Here is a 21,512-nt window from a genome sequence, read left to right as displayed (position 1 = left end):
GTACGGTAACCAATGCCTAAAAGCATAGAGGACGGAAATTATGATGTCTCTTGTTTCTATAAAGTACATGATGTGGTATGATGGGACAAAGAGAATGAGGATTCTAGCTATCAAGAGGCAGCTGTGTCTTTGGGAAAGGAAACAGGGATTTTAAGGGTAACTCTTGAAATGTAACGTTTCAATACAGCAGTGCAGCATGTTTTCTTTGATTCAAATCTAAATAAGTTATTTAAAGCAGCTGAATGGTTAGGTAGATAGTCTGGATGAAGACTACTATAGCATATAATTGCTGTTAATGTTTCCCTCGCAGGGACTCGCAGGCCCTGCTGGACCAATAGGCTCTCCAGGACCCAGGGGAGATCCTGGTGAAAGGGTAAGTGTGGCATAGGTGTAGACCTTGGCTCATTGGGTCAGAGTTATCTGAGTTTAATCTCTTTGGCTTGGGGTTTAGCTATGACCTCCCACTGAAACATTTCTGTGAGATCACAATGTCCTGGTTCAGTCCTGAACTGAACCTGCTGGACTTGGGGGCCGGATGCTGACTCACACATGCTTGACCTGATTTTTGTGTGTGTGTAATTTCTTGACAAAATGTATTAGTCCATGATTCATCAAAATTGAACACACTCCAACAAATACGCACACACACTGACAGATGCTCTGACATTTGTTGATGGTTTTTGTCATGTTGCTTGGCAAAGATGCTGTAGGCAGTTATTAGTATGCAGATCAGCTCGGCTTACAGAGACACCCCCTTCAGTCTTTCTACACATTTTAAGTAGCTTTATACAGTTCAAGTTAAGGCCATATGACAAGCAAACCTTATTTTATTTTTACATGTATATTTTATTTTATATTTTAAGATTGGAACCAATGTAGTGGATGTTTTTTCTAAGTGGTCGGATCATTTATAAGGAAGGAAAGATGGGAATACCTATAATAGATTTCTTTATTTAGATTTCTATAATAGATACAAATGTATGGAATATAGCTTCTTTATGTGTGTATAATATTATTTACCATGCCTTATCCATATTACCATAGCTTAATTTGTGAACATAGAGGCTTTTGCATTCTACTCTAGTGTAGAACTTTCAGTTTGCTCAGTGGAAAAAATACCGTTTTATCTTGTTGCTCTTTTTGTCCTGTACATGTGTAAGTGGTTTCTTCTGATGAAAAATGGCATCCTACTTTCTTTTAGCAATCAAGTTTTTCACTTACCCTCATAAGAAGGCTTATCTTTCAACATGCTCATCTTACACCTACCTCTTAACAGGGTTTAGCAGCATTGGATTACATATGAATTATCATTTTTATGCTGATTTTATTGTAATACTATCATATTAGTTGGATATCTAGTGGGCATTTAATACTTTAATGTGAAAATTGTGCTCCATGTCTAATAAGAATCCATCATGACATTTCAGGTTATTTTGCATTTGGGACTAATATTTGCCAACATCCATGATTGTATTAAATTAATCTGAATAAGCTGCAGAGGAATGTATCATAACAGTTTGAGTAGTTTAAGATAATTGTAACAGAAGTCTAATGAATGTAATCTTTATGACTCAATGGGACCTTAAATGACCTTAAATTGATATTAACCAAGCATGAACAGTTGATACGAAAATATGCACATGATATGTCCAGTGGATATAGGGCAATGTTTAGCTTTGCAGTGATTAGCTTGCTAGGCTTCTTTTTGAACCAGTAGGATCCTCTCTTTATTTCTCTCTTTGTATCTGTGACACACCAATGTTCACACACTAGCACACCACCATACTCTCAGTAGCTGAAGCTTATCCCTTACCCCATCCTCTGTTTTCAGGGTCCCCCAGGACGTCCTGGCCTTGCAGGGGTTGATGGAATTCCAGGTCCCCCTGGAACATTATTGATGCTACCAGTAAGACCTTAAATTGAACTAAAGCTAGCTGACACACAAAAACACACAGACACACCTTCTCTAGTGTTGAGTGGTGGCATGACCACAAGGGGGGGCTGTGTGACTGAACTTCATTTACATTTGAATTCTACAATGATGACTGATTTCCCCCTTTTTCTTTCCTCCAGTTCCGGTATGGAGGTGATTCCCAAAAAGGACCAGTGGTATCCCCTCAGGAGGCCCAGGCTCAGGCCATCTTGCAACAGGCTCAGGTAGAATACAAAGAAACTCTGAATAAAGCTCAATTCATTAAAAGTTAAAAGTCCAAAGTTGCTGCTTGCAGAATGTGTAAACCACTATTTTTTTTTTTTTTTTTTTTTTTTTTCCAGCTGTCACTGAAGGGGCCTCCGGGCCCAATGGGTCTCACAGGGCGACCCGGACCGCTGGTAAGACACCTCCCCTGACCTTGACAACATTTGCATTACACCTCCAGTGCTCCTGCAACCTTACATTGTGTGTGACAAGGCATAACCTCTACTCTCTCCTTCCCCTTCTAACCTCATTAGTATGCATGCTTAGTTTGTCCAATTTGTTGTGATTGTGAAATCACTACAGGGTTGCAAAAGTGAGTAGAATTTTAAAATGATTTGCTGTGAGCTAATTTACATGTTGTTTGTTTTCTGTTAAATGTGAGTGAAAAGTTAAATGGCTCCTGTACATCATGTCATGCTTTAACAAATTCTTGTTTTCATTTTTAGGGTGTTCCAGGTCCCACTGGGCTCAAAGGAGACAGCGGCGACTCTGGACCTCCTGTAAGAGCAAAAATTTGGTGTTTTTGCTTGTTTGTTTTAAATTATGTTCTTTCACAGGAAAACTATTAATTTCTTTTGCACATTTTCTTGCACCTTTTCACATGTTCTTGTTCTTAAATCTATGAAGGGGCCACGTGGGTTGCCAGGCCCTCCAGGAATCAATGGGAAGGCAGGAAAGAGGGTAGGCTATCTTGAGTACCGCAGGTGTCAAAACTGTGTTGAAAGCATATTCTGATCTGATATTCTATAAACCAAACCTATTTCAACCAGTTTGTGTGTCTTGCAGGGGCGTGCAGGAGTGGATGGAGGCCGTGGAGCTCCAGGTGAAACAGGTTCTAAGGTAAAGTCTTTGAGATCACACTGGACTGGATCGACTACAGTTGTAATAGTTGTTTCTCTGCACTGCGAATCCACAGATTTGTGTCCTCATTACATATTTCGGTACTAATTTAAGTTAATACTGTATATGTGAAGACATTTCCAGTTGTAAGACAATACAACTGATGCTTGGTGATGACATTTCTGTTAGCTCACTTTCTCACTGTCAGTGGAAACAACTGTACCACATGTGTTTAGGGCAGTAAGGTCTTGTAAGATGACAAATGACACTTTCAAGTGTAAGCCTTTAGGTCTTCAGCAGCCCACAGCTTATTATATGTATTGACAAGGAGGCAACTCAATACCTAACAGCTGCAGGAAGAGCTTAGTAAATAAATCAAGCTCCCTTGATACCAGCTCTGACAGAACAGCAGAGTCTTTATCAGTCAAAGCAGCATTTTTAGTGGACCTACAGCTAATCTGAAAGCTCCCTCTCCCCAGTACATTCTCAGAGCAGATGGGAGGCTCTGCCAGGGGAGACTTTCAGTACAATTCTGCTAATGTTTACACATTACCGTATGTGTGTGGCTTTCAGGGTTTAATGCACTTGCTTTTCTTTTACTTTCCAGGGTGACAGAGGTTTTGACGGCCTGCCAGGTCTTCCAGGAAACAAAGGACACAGAGTGAGTTAGATTTTGGTGACTAAGTATTATAACTGTATCAGTGTAACTATTTAGCCACTAACACATCAGCAGAGCAAGAATAACTTAAACACATTACCGCTGATGTTTATTTGCGTAATATAAACGTGCTGATTGAAATGATTTCTGTAATGACAGCAACCACTGAAAGGCATCTGCTTGATTTTCTGTTGCAGTGAACAGAAAGGTTCTAGATATCTGGAAGTTTGTTACTAATGCTTTTATCTTGTAGGGGGACAGAGGAAAGCCTGGTCCTTATGGGCCCATCGGGGAGCCAGGAGAAAAGGTGAGTGCACATTATGTTTTTTTTTTTTTTTTAAGAAAGAAAACACAACCTGCTGCCATGCTTTGTGATACTTTATTTTTCCATTTTACATGGTTAAAAGGAAATCCTCTTAGATGACTGATTTAAATTTGCAAACAATGTTAAAGAAACAAAGATCAGAAAAGCCTTAATCGGAATTTAAAAGAACTCTTAATAAATTAGATTCTGTTTCACTGTCCAGAGTTCATTCAGTATCAAAGCTTGAAAAAGACATGAAAACAAAGCAGTGCATCCCTGACATGGAATTGAAAATATGAAAGATAGAAGCCCTGTCAAGATAGTATCAATCCATGCAGGCAGTGAATTCGGAGAGTAGTCTATTAGTCTTTGCTCAAAGATAGTTGAGCCTTATCTGTCAGGCAGTGAATTTCTTTAATGAGCTATTTTCACAGATTACGTCTGTGGGGATATGAATGTTTCCTCGCCTGGGGATGATGTGGAAGAGTGTATGAGATTTATGTGGTGAATATGCTTCCTTCTTTGTTGTTTTAGGGATCTGATGGACCTGTGGGGCCAAGAGGGCAACCAGGTGAACCTGTGAGTAACCTCCTCTTGATGAAAAGCCTATGATGCGAACTCACACAGACCTACATCATGGCAAGCCTACATCAAAGTATTTTTTCTCCACTAAAAATTCTTAAGAGAGTGTATTTATCACATCTGCACTTTGGGATTTTAAAGTATCCTCACACAAAAACCTTATTCTGGGTGTCAAAATCACTGAAACAAAAGATTTCTGCAAGAAACCCTAAGGGGATTTTGAGAGATCACTGGATTTAAGCTTCAGCTAAAGTTGCTGCCAAAGTCTAACAGAAGAATTTACACAAGTACCGTACAGCATCTACTGCTTGTTCTGCACATGAACAAAAAACAAGAGAAACACTGCACAATATTTAATAATTCATAACAACTACACAAAAGCTGGGTTGGTCAGACTTTATAAATGCATTCTGCCACTGTGTTCAACCTAGCATTAAGAAAGAAAAGGTCACTCAAAAAAAGTCATGCACAAACATAAACAATGGCAAAGCATGCTCATATATTCCATACAAAGATCTGTCACAGGGGACTACCAGCAATGTAACTTTGGATCATTTTGAGTCGACAAAGACCTCAAGATGTGTTATTTTCTGTGTATCTCTCAGGTGATTGGTTATGACTCGAACTCTATCTTTCTCCCAGTAGGTGAGGTTCAGGCTCAGTGGGGTTTCTGTCCCTCCAAATGGATCACCTACTGCAGGAAGAAATAGAGTGCCATAAGACATGTTAGGAAAGCTGTGTTTAACTACAAAGATACAGGAAGGTAGAGGAGTTGGCTGGTTTTGAAGAGAAAAATTGGAAGCAATGGAAGAAGTGAGATGGTGAGAGACAAACGTGAGACTGAAATTTGGTTGGTGGTGGGAGAGATAAGAGAGATGGAGAGAGGAAAGAGAGGGAGTCGGAGAGGGAAGAGATAAAATCCTGGCCCGAATGATTATATTTCCATATCAATCACTTCCCAGGAGATCACAGATGTGGCTTTGGAACAGGTGGCTTGGCTAGCCTACAAAGAGGGAGGCTGACAAAAACAGAGCACGCAAACACAGGCTTGCGCAGTCTCCATGGCGACTGCATACGAAGCAGATGCACCCGCACACACACACTAAAATATATTATCTGTCTCTCTCTCTGTTTTTCAGCCCTCTTCTTAGTACTGATTTATGATTTAGTATTCAGCTCTCACTCCACATCATCATGAATTCAGGCTAGCTGCTGACTATTTGCTGTGTTTTGTCTCCAGGGTCCTCGGGGTCTTGTCGGACCAAGGGGGCCACCTGGCCCACCTGGCCAGCCGGTGAGTCAACAATGTCTTGATTACAGAATCGAAGATTTTCAGCCACTTAAACTATGTTAAAGGTCCTCTACTTCATATTATTATATCTTTACAAAAAGATCAATTGTGGAGCAGCTGAACTGTGCCTCTTTTTGATTAAATTCTAACATTTCATCCATTATTTTTTGACATCTTTTATATTTGCATTTATTCAGGGTATTACTGGAACTGATGGAGCTCAAGGGCCAAAAGGCAACCAGGTGAGTGTCTGTCCCTTTATATGCTGAGTATCTACAGTATCTAATCTGCAGATTATACTACATCACATTTATGCTATATAGCACTAAAGATAGCATGGTCCTATGACATGCCAATGTTGCTAACAGGTTTTTAAAATTTAGCTGTTGTGGTGTTGTGTGGTCATCTGATGAATGTGTAAACTGTCATGTACTAATGAACTTAGAGATCATGTGAAGAATCCAACCATCACTTTATCTTTTTGTCAGGGTCAAGCTGGAGAGATTGGACCCCCAGGCCAACAGGGAAATCCAGGAGTTCAGGTAATATACCGATAAATGAAATGCTCACAAAAAAAGCTTATTAAATATCCTACTCATTTTTAAGTCATGCAGACATGCTTCCGGTTGCTCGCTCATGCTACATGATCATTTGCAAGCTTACACTCTCACAAAACATTCTGACAGATACTTTATCTATAATTCTTCATGGCTTAAAATTTAATGTTTCTCTGCCCTTCTAAGGTTTTAAAAAATCATCCAACCTTTTAAGCAAATAAACCTCTTGTAATAATCCATCTCAATGACACTAAAGTGTTTTCTTTATGCAAGATCTTTTTAATGACTTTATGAAAAGAATGTTTTTAAAGATAAAATGTTACCCCCCCCAGCAACAACATATAATTTAAAAATGTCATCAGAGACACTGCAGTCACATAAAGAAGATTTGATTATTATTTCAGTGTTCCTGCATGTCCACAAGCCATTTATTCCACTGCTCGAACAACAGCCCACACAGACTTTTCATGAAAACCCGATACACATCCTACATACACACATGTACACAAACCTTGACTCTCAGCTTTCTCTTGGCCCTGTGACACTTAGCCTGATTGATGCTTTGTTCTGGTCTAGGGCTTGCCTGGTCCTCAGGGTCCCATCGGAGTGCCGGGAGAGAAGGTAGGCAGCATGTCTCCCACTTAATTTCAGAATTAAAGCTGTGACCTTGTGACCCCTGTCATCACATACCCAGAGGGAGTCCGCTAAGCTGGAGAGTATGACCCGACCACTTCTGGCTCCTGTTCAGACGAGACAGGGCTAGACAGGAAATCAATACACAAGAAACACACACAGGCACAACAGACACCAGGGACGGCCTTGGCCGGTGCTCATCATGAGGTTGATGAGACTGATAAAAGAAATAAAAAAGGAGACAGAGTCATGAATACAGTATGTTTAGTAGAGGAGAGGCAACATCGGAGATGTTGTCCCTTAGGCATAAGTTAAACTGCTACATCATGTTTTAAACTAAACTCCAGTATTCATAGCTGTTTCTGCTTTGCAGGGTCCCCAGGGGAAACAAGGCATGCAGGGACTACCGGGTATTGATGGCCCTCCTGTAAGTACACAGAAACACAAGACCTGAATGCATACATTAAGACACACAGACAAACCATAAGCATGCTTTAATACATGGCTATGTGCATCAAATATGCATATATGGAAAATATGCTCTGCTCTCTAATCAATTTCAATATATTAACGATAGCTTTTGATCTGATTTTCCAGAAGAGGCTTCTAACTTTTAAATTGCAGAATGATGTCCCCTAACATTACAGGCCCGTTGGACTGTTTAACATATAAGTGGCATGGGATATGTCTCACATCCATCTGGGCAACTGCCCATTGAAAGTTTTTTTTTAAAGAGCAGAACCTTTGGCCTCAGAGGGTGATTGGAGGAAATTTTGTCTGTCTTGTTCATTAATGAAGTGACAACGCACATGACGCAGTGGGCATGCCCAGCTCCAGAGGAAATTCACCATGGTTGCTGCTGCAGTTGGTAATTATCACTGGAGACAGTTGGTGAAACAAACTCATGCTCAAGCTGGCCAGGGGAAGAGCAAACACATCTTTTCTGCCAAGATAAGCTTTCAGTGTGGTTCTTTGCCCCTCTTTTGATAAAGATAACGCAGTCCACTTCTCATAAAAACTGCCACTGTACTATAGTCACAACTGAGCAAATTGAAACACTGATGGCAGCCATTGCTACCTACCATTGCTGCATGCAGTATAGCTAAACCCACCCTGACTGTAGCTGCCCCCTCATTCACCTCAAATCATGCTGCTTGGTCTGGTTCGTTTTCAGATAGGATAACTGTTTCAGATTGGAGTTTTGCATGATGGATCTGCCTGATGACAGACATAGAATCTGGCTAATCTATCTGCTCTGCCAGGTTCACCAATGCAGACTTGAACAAAAAAAGAGAGGAAGATTAAATTCACCAATCTTGACTTTTATTGTCTACTCAAAACAGATTTACATGAGGAATTTCTGGAAATGACCACAAGTAGCATGTATGAAAGATACAATTTTTCGATTCAAAGAGTCGATTCAAAGCTTTTTGATGTTTTTATGACATTACCTTTTCAGTGCAGTGGTGTTTTCTCTTTTAATGGTTGCATTCTAATAACTGTATGGTTTTATTATATATAAAATAATATGAATTTATGATTTTACTGATCATGCTTAAAGCTTGTCCTGGTCTGTCCCCAAATACAATTCTGAAATGCTTACCCTATATGATCAATTTCAATGCGACTTCAGATCACTGGGAGTGGCACTTCTGGTCACTGCAAAGTCAAAGGCTCAAATCTAAAAGTGATTATGCTTTAACAGTCAGGCATACTAAGCTTTGGATTGCATTGCCTGCGAAGATAAGAAATGCAAAATGTGTAACTCCTTTTAATTTACATCCTAAAACTCACTTTTACAGCCTTGCTTGTAAGTAAAGACCCCTTTTTAAACAATTTTTAATTTATGTTTTCCTTCATCCATTTACCACTTTTAATGTTAAGTTCTTTATCATTTCAGTTACCCTTTTTTTTCTGATTCTATGCCTCTGCTCCAACTGTTAAAGCACTTTGTAAACAGCTGCTTTTAAAGATGCTAAATATATCAAGTTAATACCATTATAATTGTGTATTTGAGGGGGTGCTAAATCAGTCTGATTCATTTTTTTTTCTGTTTTAGGGTCACCCAGGCAGAGAAGGACCAACTGGAGAGAAAGGCATTCAAGTGGGTAACTGCATATTTGGGTATCACAGCCAAATATCAAGGTCCACTATAAAACTGTTTCGTGCAATGCACTCACTTGCATAAGTTCTAAAACTGCTTATGCTTCTCATTATAATCATTGCGTTCCTACAATGTCATCATCTTAATTTCACAAGACTGTTAGCTCATTAGAGTCAGCACTATATGATGCTGTGGCTGAGTAAAATGCTTATTCATATCTGGTCAAAGAAATGCTGGCTGCTGCTGTTTTGCTTATGTTGATGTTCTTATTTTTAAAAGGGTTTACCAGGTGCTCAAGGGCCTGTCGGATACCCAGGGACCCGTGGTGTCAAGGTGAGGCAGAGTTCTGAGGTGTAATGTCCACTAGGATATTTACTCCCTTGCACACTTCATTTTATATGTATGTCTACCTGTGGCGGACAGGCTGTTTGAGTCTTTGACTGACAGATGACAGATAGAGAGAAGGCACCTCTGTTCTCAAGGGGACTGCAAACAACAGAGTGAGAAACATTTGACAGATGGGAGGAATGAAAGCGTCACATAGAGCAGAGCTGTGTGGTGTTAAGCATCTGACCAGTTTTTGAAAGTGAAGAATAAAAGTTTAGTTGCTAAGAAATGGCAGTCTGCTTGGTGTTTGTTCATGTTCATGTTGTGGTATTTTATCTGGTAGTTTGGCTCAGTGTCCCTCGGGGGAAAGCTGGCTGTGTTTACAGTCATTAGTATGAAATGAAAGTAAGGTCAATAACTGCTCAATAAAGAACAACGTTAGGTCAAGAGAAAATCAATACACTTTTAGAAATCATTTCAGTGTGTTAAGATGGGGGATTTCTTGGAATACATGGAACCGAAGTTTTATAAGTCTTATCAGTGATATTGGACTATTGTTGAATTTTTCCCCCCTTTTCATAGGGAGCAGATGGAGTCAGGGGTCTAAAGGGGAGCAAAGGAGAGAAGGTGAGACATTATTCCACTGACTGACAGAAAACTGAACAGTTGAGTATCTATGATGTCAATAAAAAGCTTTCATTGAACACAACTCATTTACCATCTTTTTTCACTCTATAGTCATTCTTTATTCATCATGAACTGCCTTTCATGTCTTATTTTATGTATTTTTGTTTGATTTTGTATGCCCATCTCAGACATTTTCCTTGGGGATGAATGAATGAAATGTTTTAATTGAATTTAAGTATTCCATTACAGGGAGAAGACGGCTTCCCTGGATTCAAGGGTGACATGGGCATCAAAGGAGACAGGGTGAGAGTGCCAACCATAATGCAAGCCTCTGAATCGAATATTCAGTTTTCCTTGATCATAGACGATAATTAATTTAATATTATCTTTCTTTACTTAGGGTGATAATGGAGCACCTGGTCCTCGTGGAGAAGATGGACCAGAGGGATTAAAAGGCCAGGCTGGACCTATGGGAGATGCAGGAGGTCCGGGGATAGCAGGGGAGAAGGTACATACTTTGTAAAGATAACACTCAAGACAAGATTAGGACTCAAAAGGGAAGAGAGGAGGAATTGAATAGGCTATCATAAATAAGAGAGTTTCTTCCTTTAACCTTCAGAACACAGTTACTGTCACTGTAGTAGTTATTTAATTACACTTCTTATCAGTGCTGTGGAGAGATTTTTGTTTCAAAATTAGGGTCTAAAAATCATTACAGTACAAAACATAAGGTTTCAAATGCCCCAACATTATTACATCTTGTTACTTCCCATCCCTAAGGCAGAACTGCCTCTGAACTAGTGTACATGTTTAAGTATTTAATCTTCTGTCATCCTTTAACACACAAAGTTAGAGATATCCTGCTGTATTAGTACATGCATATTCAGTGGTGAGTCATACAAGTCTTAATTAAATGGTTTTCATGCACTGCTCTTTTTAATATTCCTCTGGTTTATTTCCTCCTCCCACATTATTCTGCCTGTGTCTCTGTAGGGTAAACTTGGCGTGCCTGGATTGCCTGGTTACCCAGGAAGACAAGGTCCTAAGGTGATTTAGCATTGATGAGCAATTATGATCAGTTAATGTGTCCTCTGGTTTCCTTCAGCAGAGCTTTAACCAGAAAGATGTGTGTCTTTGCCTGGTCTGTTTCCTGTCTGATTAAAAATAAAGGAAGATGAATGGCTTATTAAAAAAAATATTTTATTAATAGTTCATTAGTGACATCAATTCATTACGTGTTGATGAATGGTGTATTTAAGGCTGTGTTGGGCTCGTGGATTAGATTTGCTTTAATTTGATACAGTAGTTAATTATACGATAATGAGACGTTTGGGGTATTGGGTGATAAATGGAAGGCTGAGGCTGATTAACCTCTATGTGTCTCTGCAGGGATCTCTTGGCTTCCCTGGTATGCCTGGGGTCATAGGAGAGAAAGGACGAAGGGTGAGGACTGTGGTGACAATTTGACACACAACATATTCAGACTGCTTCATAATATGTCAGCGTTTCTATGCTGAAGTGATAAATATTTGTTAACCTTTACAATGCAGGGTCCAGCTGGTCAACCAGGTTCTGGCGGACAAAGAGGTCCTAATGTAAGTTCACCTATGGGTGAAATGCCTACACATTGTGTTTTATCCTGTGTATAAGGCTGCTCTAATTAGATACTATCAGTTTACTGCATCGTGTGGGAGGCAGACTGTTACATCACTGCAGTGTTTTCACATCACCAGACCTTTATCTTCCACCTCCAGATGAGTTATGCATGTGCTAATCAGACTCTTGTTTGTTTTCCAATAGGGAGCCCGGGGGGGCAGAGGAGCGAAGGGACCCACTGGAAAGCCTGGAGAAAAGGTGAGAACACAAACACATAAAAACCCACGCAGTCTGACGTAAACAAAGACACACGCACCTGCAGTGCAGACTCACATAAACACACACCTGGCTGTCTCATAAAGTATGGATGAGTGAGCAGACTGAGTTGGAACTGGTTGTTGCTGTTCACTTGGAGATGACAGGCCATCTGGTGCAGTGAGAAGCTACTGCTTGGCAGGAGATGCTTCAGTTTATACTCTCACCCTCAAAGAGCATCTTGGGAAAGCTTAAGATTTTTTGGAGAGAAACTTAAAATGTTTGAGTGGCTCATGTGTTTGGTCTGAAACTGGGTTTTTTATATTTTATTTGCCCTGTCCCCATGGTAGGGTTCTGCTGGACAGGATGGCCCCCCGGGATCACCTGGAGAACAGGTATTACTACTGATAATGGGAAGATACAATATATGAACAGAATGGATATGTATAAAAGACCTATAGACCTGTAGACCTATAGCATAGGCACCAGTTCTTTGGGACTGTGGTTTGTCATTCTGTATTCATATTTTCTAGGGCCCCCAAGGTCCACAGGGAAGACATGGAGAACCAGGACCTAAAGGGCCTAATGTGAGCAAGCTTTGATGTACTGAATAGTGTTTGCCCTGTAAATTGCTGTGAAATAATGCATCTCACAATCTCTGCTTTTTTTGGTCATGTTATTTTATTACGATGATGTAAGGAAATCCTTCTCCTTCAGGGGCCACCAGGAAAAGATGGATTACCAGGTCATCCAGGCCAGCGAGGGGAACCAGTAAGTCAGCTTTGAAGAATATTTCATTGTTACACTGTAGCTATCTAGATTAAAAGAAACATTTCAGGGAATATTTCCCACCAAATTCTGGTGACCTCAAGTTCATAGGAATGCCTACAGGGTGTATCAGCACATACATATGTTATATGTCACAAAAGTCAATTGCAGTCAAAGGTCAAGCCTACTTTTAATCTAACCTATTCCTATTAATTAAATACACCAGTATGAATGCTGTTTTTATATTTGTTCAAGAGAACTCAGCCATCTATGATCAATTATTGTATAATTTCTCTTCAGTCTTACCCACACGCACATGTTTATTTTGCTGTGAAGAGAAGGGTCTCCTGACAAACACAACATATGCCCCATGGAGAGAAACAGTGAGGACAAACTGTGGCAATATTTCCACAACTGTTAATGGTTGTGGTGTGACCTTTCCTATTTAATGTAGCCTAACATGCACTTTTTATGGCAATGTATTCCTTTCAAATAATTTCAAAGTAATACAGATACATCCCTAATCCTCTACCACAGCACTCTGTACTTTCTTTAAGTGAAAAACTACTGACTAGAAACATTAACTTGACAGTTAGTTTAGAAACCTATTCTAACTGTAGCAAAACAAGCATCTCTGTGTGCAGGCATCAGTGCTTGTTATCTGGACCCGTCATTAACTTTGTTTCAGCTCTTAACGGAGCATTGTTAAACTCACTGGTTTTATTCTCCAGGGTTTCCAAGGCAAGAATGGACCCCCTGGCCCACCAGGTGTTGTTGGACCACAGGTAAGTAAAGGTTCTGGGCTCTGAGCTGTTCAGCTGTTTATCAGCAGAAATACTTCAACCCTCCAAGCCTGACTTACACTAAAATTGTTGAGAAGGAGAAACATAGGACACGGAAGAAAAATATACAATTTCAAGAGATGTAGATTGGTGGGTGGCAGAAGTGTTGGAAACCAAATGGTCACTGGTTGAAGTCCCAGTATAGACCTGTGCATGAAATTTAGGGCTAGCTGGAAAGGTGCCAATTTACCTCTGCCCTGTAGCTAGGGAAGAACCCCCAAATGCTCTGGATACCAGGTACTTTGAAGCCCCTTTCACTCTGGTATCTCCCTATATGCATATCTGTAGACCCTATATGTGCTGTTAGTCCCATCTGGATGATAAAATTTGAGAAACTACAACTAAAAAATGCACTAACACACAAGGAATATTTTGACAGAATTCTTCTAGTCCTGGTACTACTACCAGATGTATACATAATCAGAGGTTTTGAGCTCTTTATTTCACCTCGTAGTGTCAGATAGTGTTCTGAAGTATCCTTTATGTGGTGTTTATAGTGGAATGTGCTTATTTTCAGGGTAAATCTGGTGAGACAGGGCCAACTGGAGATAGAGGCCATCCAGGTTCACCTGGACCACCAGGTGAGCATGGATTACCAGGGTCTGCCGGAAAGGAGGGTGCCAAGGTGAGTGGTTTTCATCATAATGTCAGAATCATAATCACTTAGCAGCATCACCTTATTACTATTTTATTAGATAATGCCCAAGGACTCTCTTAGCTCTGCCGGAATATCTTATCTCCTGGGTCTCATCGTATCCTCTAATTTGCTAATAAATAACAGAGGAAACCTCTGCTGTTGAGTGTATTATGCCTCCTTCTTAGCATGACCTACTGGTTGGTGTGATTTATGACTGCATAAGGGCTTGCTGTCTGCTGGCTACTTACATTTAATCAAATATGTGTGTATGCACGGTTTCCAGGGAGACCCAGGTCCACCAGGAGCTTCAGGGAAAAGTGGCCCCGCTGGTCTCCCAGGCTTCAGAGGGAGCAGAGGGACCCCTGGTGCAACAGTAATACTGAGTTCCATTCATGTTTTCCATCTTCATTCCCATCACTGTTTACACCCGACTCTTGTAGATTTGTAGTTTTGGAATAAGATCACAATGCTATTTTTGATCACTGCAGTTTTCTTGAATGAAAGGTCGTGTTAATATTGTATTTATTAAAAAATGTATGTTAAGATGCACTTTTTGAATGATTATAAAACCTGTATTTCCCATGTTTCTCTCAGGGTCCTGCAGGTCTGAAAGGAGGAGAAGGTGGACCTGGTATTCCAGGACTTATTGTAAGTCAGGGTTTAAATTGCCGCTCACTTTCCCCTGACCTCTGTCCAGCTTTCATGGTCCTTTATGTAGTATGACATATGAAGCAGGAGGCTGTTACTATGGTGATCAGTGATCATGATCACCACATTAATTCAAAGAGTGTGTCATGTGACAAGTTCATGTCACCTCTCTATCTTCTCTTATTTCTAGGGAGCAACAGGAGAAAGGGGACCTGCAGGGTCGGCAGGCGCTATAGGCCAGCCAGGACGGCCTGGCAGCTTGGGTCCCGCTGGACCAATGGGAGAGAAAGGCGAGCCAGTAAGATTTGGAACATTGCTAATTTTGCTTTTTAGGCAACAACTGTACCATAACCCCCACCACTCAGTAATAAACAGCATATGCTCCTTGGAATGTGTCATTATGAAATGTAAAGTAGGAGAAAGGTAAAGGGGACAGAAGGACTTAGAGGGGGAGGAAATATGTATGTGATCAAGCAGGCGCTCTTGGGTCTGAGTTTCCTTTCCAGTGCGATACATTCATCAATATGTCATGCTGCTATATGAGGACAATAAGTATTGTAGCATTTGTTAGATGTGTGCTGTCTACTCATCTACTCTCTAGGGAGAGAAGGGGCCTGTGGGGCCAGCCGGGCATGACGGGGAGGTGGGACCTGTGGGGCTGCCAGGAGCTGCAGGATCTCCTGGGCCGCCAGGAGAGGATGGAGACAAGGTAGTTACACACTTAGACAACATGGCAGCAGTGCTGCTGTAAAGTGCTTGCTGATTTAGTTTCTTGTGTTTTTTTTTTTTTTTTTTTTTTTTAAAGGGAGAGATCGGAGGACCGGGCCAAAAGGGCAGCAAAGGTGACAAAGGAGAAGCTGTGAGTATGGATTTTACACCAAAAACCACCATCATCACTTTTGACCACTAAACAGTATGAGACAACCTGTTTGTAATTTGTTTTTATGGTAGCTAATTTCAATATCTAAGTACATGAGATCCTTTTATCATTTCTTTATACAGTCCATGTAATCAGACTATGCATCTGCTTTTCCAGGGACCCCCAGGACCTCTTGGAATTCAAGGACCTGTTGGCCAGCCAGGACTGACAGTATGTTGCTCCTATAATAAGATATAGTATTGTACAGTAATTTTGTTTTACATTTTGCAGTGACAACAGTGCTGACCTGTAACAATATTTCAGGGTGCAGATGGTGAGCCAGGTCCTCGTGGGCAGCAGGGAATGAATGGAGCAAAAGGAGATGAAGGACAACGAGGCTTTAAAGGGGCATCTGGCCCTTCTGGTCTACAGGTATAGTGACATTTTCAAAACTACCTTTTATCTTCCATAATTATACACCAGTGTGTATTTCCACATCATGCCTGAGACTTCTCCACGTCTTCATTTTTTAGGGAATGCCAGGCCCATCAGGGGAGAAGGGAGAGAGCGGTCACGTCGGCTCAATGGTGAGTACTGCTCAGAAATATCAGCCCATTAAACACTCATCTACTACAACCCACTGGTGTGGTCTAGAATCAGATTCAAATCTGTTCCCAACATCATTTCTTTTAATATCTTTTACTTTGCTGTATTATTACTATGAAAACATTTCTTTTGGATTTGTCTGATATTTGAAATCAGATCAATTTTTTCATTTTCCCAAAACCTTTGATAAATATCCCTCACTTTTCTTTTCTCTTAATTTTCAAACATTATGACCAATCTTTTCTAAGGTTGAAGTGAGCAGCTAGTGCAAAGCTGTAGATCCATATTTTAGTTTATTTTTATCATTTCATATTTATAAAGACACAGACCTTTTGATGAGAGGAGCTTTAAGTTATTCATGCAGGCAGGCAGAGGTAAATAGTTGTTGACAGGACTGTTGTGTAATTTGTTTTTTTGTTTTCTAAAAACGAATGTGATAATAATTTCACATTGAGCACGATTTATTAATGCAAAATATATCAAATAGGTAGAAAAAGATAATTCTTCTAATCCCATTTTGATCAAAGAAATGTCTCGTAACAAGCAGTTGGAAATATCAAGAGAGAAAAAAAAATTAAAATAAAAAGTATCTTCACAAACTGAGCTAAGCTGCGATGTAGATTTAAATATGGTGCTTGCATTACTCTGACTGGGAAGAGTCATGTAACTTTGAGTATGACAATAAGCAAAATTTAGATCTTAGCCTATTTGTTGACTTAGGCCTACACCCTGAACAATATTTAACCAATGTCATGCTCGACACATGTCAACAAATGTGTGTAGCTCATCAGCCAAAGTCAAGCTCTTTTGTCTGGGCCTTTTATCCCCTGGTGATAAGTCCGGAGACCAGTGGAAGTTTTGGGACCCTTGGGACCCTTGGGACATCCACAGCTTGACCAGGGGCTCATGGCAACCCTACTACCTGCATGGAAAGTACCCTAGGCTACGCTTACTTACCACATCCACCCCTTTCTCTTACCTGAAGGTGTGGACTTTGTTATATTTTCAGCAGATTATTTTCCCATGCACCTGGTAGTATGCAAGGACATCCAGAGCATGGCCAGGGTTGTGTCAATCTTCCTCCCTGCCTGGTGGTGCCCTCAGGCGGGCTTACTAGCCATTACAGGCCTTGTTTCAGCCTCAGTTTTTGGCACAAACATGCCTAAAAGTTCTACACAGTACTTATCCTGCTGGTGTGTCTGGAGATTTTAATAATCATTGTAGTCATGTTTGTGTTCTTCAAGCAGACGTTTTTATTGTGCCTTTTATTTCTGATGTTGTTGGAATGTTTCAGTGAAATTTAACATACATTCTCCAACATATTTCATACTGTGTCATGTGTGTGTTCTGTGGTCAAAAGCACAATGAAGGAGAGAAGTTTTAGAGCATGCACAGTTCATGCATGCACAGCTCTTAAAGGGAATGAGAGTTGGTGCTTTGATTGTTTTGATTCTCTTGTGTTACTCACAAAACACACCCATGCATAATAAAGACACTTAATGTGAGCTCTGGTTTTGCACCAAGATTGTGAACCATCAAGATAGTAAACTGTAGACCAGCATGTCTCAATTGACACACCTCAACATTCTTCAGCACATCAAAATATGGCCATTACTGTATTCTAGATCAGAGATGTTTTCTAGTATGCTGCACTGTAGCAGGATTGCAACAATGAAACATTTCTGTCTCAAATTAATGTTGAAACAAGCCACATCTACTCCATGTTCCAAGGATGTTCAGCATGACAAAATAATACAAATAACAATTATTAATCTAAAAAAACAGCAGGGGACTTTAATCTCACTGTTGGGAAAAAAAATGGACAATTAAATAACTTCATAATTAATAGTGCTCATCATTTGTTGTTACTCTAGTGTCCAGGATTATTCATATCAAATTTTTAATGGAAAAACAGTTGTTTATCAATCTTACACCAAAACACTTGATACCTACTCACTAACCTGTTTATCAATGCATCCAGAGAAAAACAGCACTGATGCTTAGCATAGAGACCGTGCAGTCTAATGAGATGGTAAAGGTTCGACACAGCACATAAACAGCACGAGATGTCATCCTGTGGCCAGTCCATCATACTGTTGCTCATAATAATGCAGAGCAGGATGCATACAGGGATATCAAATACCCAAGGATACTGATGCTAATTCAACCCATGCTGGATCCATACATATGAGATAGTGTCACTTTGTTATTAGGAGAGACTCCAGTCTGCAACCGCCTAAAGTTCACACAATTCAAAGATGGCTGAGTCACTGAAGCACCCTCATCTGTCTGTCTCTCTCTCTCTCTCTCTCTTTCTTTCTCTTGTTACGGAAACAAGCCGAGCCTTTAACAGCATCACATGTCCTATTATGAAGTGCCACTGTACAGCTGCAGTAATTGTTAGCTCACACACTCCAGCTGTGGCTGACTGCACTGACCTCTCTTTCAGCTACTGTGTCTGACAGGATGATCAGCTCCCTAATGTATTTGGTTACTTAGATTCACTTGAAAGACTTACCACTTAAATGTGTAGGTAGATGGAATAACAGACAGCTCCATCCTGCCAGTCACGTCAATTTGCAAGAAGCAGCTTTTCTTTCTACATAGGGATGCTGAAGGACAGAAAAGACATCCAATAGCTTGCATGCAAATCTTCAATTAGAGTATTAAAGCAAATAAAAAGGAAGACTGGCATTCAAACAATACTATTAACTGGTAGTTCTCAACTTATTTTTAGTGCGCAAGCAATCTACTGAGCACATGCAGATGTAACAAAATATATGATATGGCCTTTCACTTCAGCACTTCAGAGTCTTTAATTCACCACCAAGGTCTTCAAGTGAAGGTAAAGTAATGGAAGCATCTGCTATACTTCTGTAATTTTCCACGGCTGGTTCAGCTAGTTCCTATAATCAGAGGGGGGGGCTCTTGCATGTCTTCAAGATTCTGGCACTTACCAAATTTTTCTTATCAGAAATTTATTCTTAACAAAGAACAAAATCAAAGAGTGCTTAAGAGCATTCATGTGCATATTTGAGTGATGATGTGGTTAAAATAAATGATTATTAACAAGGACAAAAAAGCAAACCCCCCAAACTATTCAACTGTTATGAAGCTATCCCAGTGTGCATCCTGTTCTGATTATAACTCATTATTCTATAATTGGTGGCGTGTCTGTCTGTCTTGATTTGCATGCCCGACCATTGCTCCAATTGCCCGTGAAGACTTCTTAGGTGTACTGGTTCAAAACTGGTGCCATAAAAAAATGTTATTATGTACAGATTTTCTATAAAATCCTGTTCTCATTTGAATACTTCCCCTTCTCCTCTGAGTTATTGGCCCTTCACTACCAATAAGTAGAGGTGCATGTCACCACCTACTGTACAGGAATGTGCAACCTCAGGGTGACAGATACTTCAGGTGAGGACTTCCCCTGTGTAATACATCCATTTTTGTCTTCTTTCCATCTTTGTTCAGCCCCTTCCCTTTTGTTGTTCTATTACATCAAAAGGTCACCTTCATACACAAGGTTTTGTGGTATTGCTGCTTGTGACATTCGGGCAGATGGTCATAGTTCTGGTAGATTGAGAAGAGCAGTGCATACAACCAAAGAGCGCCCTTAGTCCATACTGTGTTGTTAAACTCACCAGAGCAGTGTCTCTGTCAGAGCACAGGAAGTGTTAAATCATTATAAGAAGCATACAAGCTTCTCGCGCACCTTTCCATTATATTTGACCGTCAAATGAGGATGTTATCTGCAAAGTGGCTGAAGGCTGAAGTTAGTTGTGTTCAAATGACAACTTATGGGTCATCAAACATGTATTTTCACACTAAATTTGGTCCAATCTCCTTCTGGATTATCAGAATCCGTTGTCCTTATAGTTTTAAATCAGTAAGTGATAAAATGAAAACCATTGTCGGAATCTCAGTGTTTGATAAACAACCTAGGAAATAACAGGACCACTTCATGGTCATATTCCTGTGACATCACAAACCAGCAAAAAATTTCAAGACAGATCTTAGCAAAATACACTATATTGCAAAAAGTATTTGCTCACCTGCCTTGACTCACATATGAACTTAAGCAACATCCCATTCTTAATCCATAGGGTTTAATTTGACGTTGGTCCACCCTTTGCAGCTATAACAGCTTCAGATCTTCTGGGAAGGCTTTACACAAGGTTTAGGAGTGTGTTTTTAGGAAGTTTTGACCATTCTTCCAGAAGTGCATTTGTGAGGTCACACACTGATGGTGGACAAGAAGGCCTGGCTCTCAGTATCTGCTCTAATTCATCCCAAAGGTGTTTAATTGGGTTGAGGTCAGGACTTAGTGCAGGCCAGTCAAGTTCATCCACACCAAACTCTCTCATCCATGTCTTTATGGACCTTGCTTTGTTCACTGGTGCACAGTCATGTTGGAACAGGAAGGGGCCATCCCCAAACTGTTCCCACAAAGTTGGGAGCATGGAATTGTCCAAAATTTCTTGGTATGCTGAAGCATTCAGAGTTCCTTTCACTGGAACCAAGGGGCCAAGCCAAGCTCCTGAAAAACAACCCCACACCATAATCCCCCCTCCACCAAACTTTACACTTGACACAATGCAGTCAGACAAGTACTGTTCTCCTGGCAACAGCCAAACCCAGACTCATCAATCAGATTGCAAGATGGAGAAGCATGATTCGTCACTCCAGAGAACGTGTCTCCACTGCTCTAGAGTCCAATGGCGGCGTGCTTTAAACCACTGCATCCGATGCTTTGCATTGCACTTGGTGATGTATGTCTAGGATGCAGCTGCTCGGCCATGGAAACCAATTCCATTAAGCTCTCTACGCACTGTTCTTGAACTAATCTGAAGGCCACATGAAGTTTGGAAGTCTGTAGTGATTGACTCTGCAGAAAGTTGGCAACCTCTGCGCACTATGCACCTTAGCATCCGCTGACATCCGTCATTTTACGTGGCCTACCACTTCGTGGCTGAGTTGCTGGTGTTCCCAATCGCTTTCACTTTAACATAATATCACTGACAGTTGACTGTGGAATATTTAGGAGCGAGGAAATTTCATGACTGACTTGTTGCACAGGTGGCGTCCTATCACAGTACCATGCTGGAATTCACTGAACTCCTGAGAGTGACTCATTCTTTCACAATTGTTTGTAGAAACAGTCTGAATGCCTAGGTG

General features: G+C 40.5%; 1 protein-coding gene across 1 annotated transcript in view; it reads left to right on the top strand.

Moving 5' to 3' along the window:
* The window catches only part of col5a3a (collagen, type V, alpha 3a), a 58,174-nt gene that overhangs the window by 24,366 nt on the left and 12,296 nt on the right, over positions 1-21,512 (top strand). The window contains exons 11-47 of the mRNA XM_041777660.1: positions 311-373; positions 1,832-1,906; positions 2,074-2,157; positions 2,275-2,331; positions 2,644-2,697; positions 2,825-2,878; positions 2,984-3,037; positions 3,645-3,698; positions 3,949-4,002; positions 4,534-4,578; positions 5,822-5,875; positions 6,070-6,114; positions 6,361-6,414; positions 7,006-7,050; positions 7,436-7,489; positions 9,122-9,166; positions 9,446-9,499; positions 10,076-10,120; positions 10,370-10,423; positions 10,521-10,628; positions 11,114-11,167; positions 11,510-11,563; positions 11,671-11,715; positions 11,921-11,974; positions 12,322-12,366; positions 12,505-12,558; positions 12,689-12,742; positions 13,471-13,524; positions 14,099-14,206; positions 14,502-14,591; positions 14,813-14,866; positions 15,057-15,164; positions 15,468-15,575; positions 15,672-15,725; positions 15,903-15,956; positions 16,050-16,157; positions 16,259-16,312. Of these exons, the coding sequence (XP_041633594.1) occupies positions 311-373; positions 1,832-1,906; positions 2,074-2,157; positions 2,275-2,331; positions 2,644-2,697; positions 2,825-2,878; positions 2,984-3,037; positions 3,645-3,698; positions 3,949-4,002; positions 4,534-4,578; positions 5,822-5,875; positions 6,070-6,114; positions 6,361-6,414; positions 7,006-7,050; positions 7,436-7,489; positions 9,122-9,166; positions 9,446-9,499; positions 10,076-10,120; positions 10,370-10,423; positions 10,521-10,628; positions 11,114-11,167; positions 11,510-11,563; positions 11,671-11,715; positions 11,921-11,974; positions 12,322-12,366; positions 12,505-12,558; positions 12,689-12,742; positions 13,471-13,524; positions 14,099-14,206; positions 14,502-14,591; positions 14,813-14,866; positions 15,057-15,164; positions 15,468-15,575; positions 15,672-15,725; positions 15,903-15,956; positions 16,050-16,157; positions 16,259-16,312 (2,304 nt within the window). The remainder of the gene's footprint in view (positions 1-310; positions 374-1,831; positions 1,907-2,073; positions 2,158-2,274; positions 2,332-2,643; positions 2,698-2,824; positions 2,879-2,983; positions 3,038-3,644; positions 3,699-3,948; positions 4,003-4,533; positions 4,579-5,821; positions 5,876-6,069; positions 6,115-6,360; positions 6,415-7,005; positions 7,051-7,435; positions 7,490-9,121; positions 9,167-9,445; positions 9,500-10,075; positions 10,121-10,369; positions 10,424-10,520; positions 10,629-11,113; positions 11,168-11,509; positions 11,564-11,670; positions 11,716-11,920; positions 11,975-12,321; positions 12,367-12,504; positions 12,559-12,688; positions 12,743-13,470; positions 13,525-14,098; positions 14,207-14,501; positions 14,592-14,812; positions 14,867-15,056; positions 15,165-15,467; positions 15,576-15,671; positions 15,726-15,902; positions 15,957-16,049; positions 16,158-16,258; positions 16,313-21,512) is intronic.

The sequence above is a fragment of the Cheilinus undulatus genome, linkage group 21 (genome assembly GCF_018320785.1).
Source record: "Cheilinus undulatus linkage group 21, ASM1832078v1, whole genome shotgun sequence".
Classification (NCBI taxonomy): domain Eukaryota; kingdom Metazoa; phylum Chordata; class Actinopteri; order Labriformes; family Labridae; genus Cheilinus; species Cheilinus undulatus.
The sequence above is the reverse complement of the archived record's forward strand: the minus strand, read 5'-3'. Positions and strand labels throughout refer to the sequence as shown.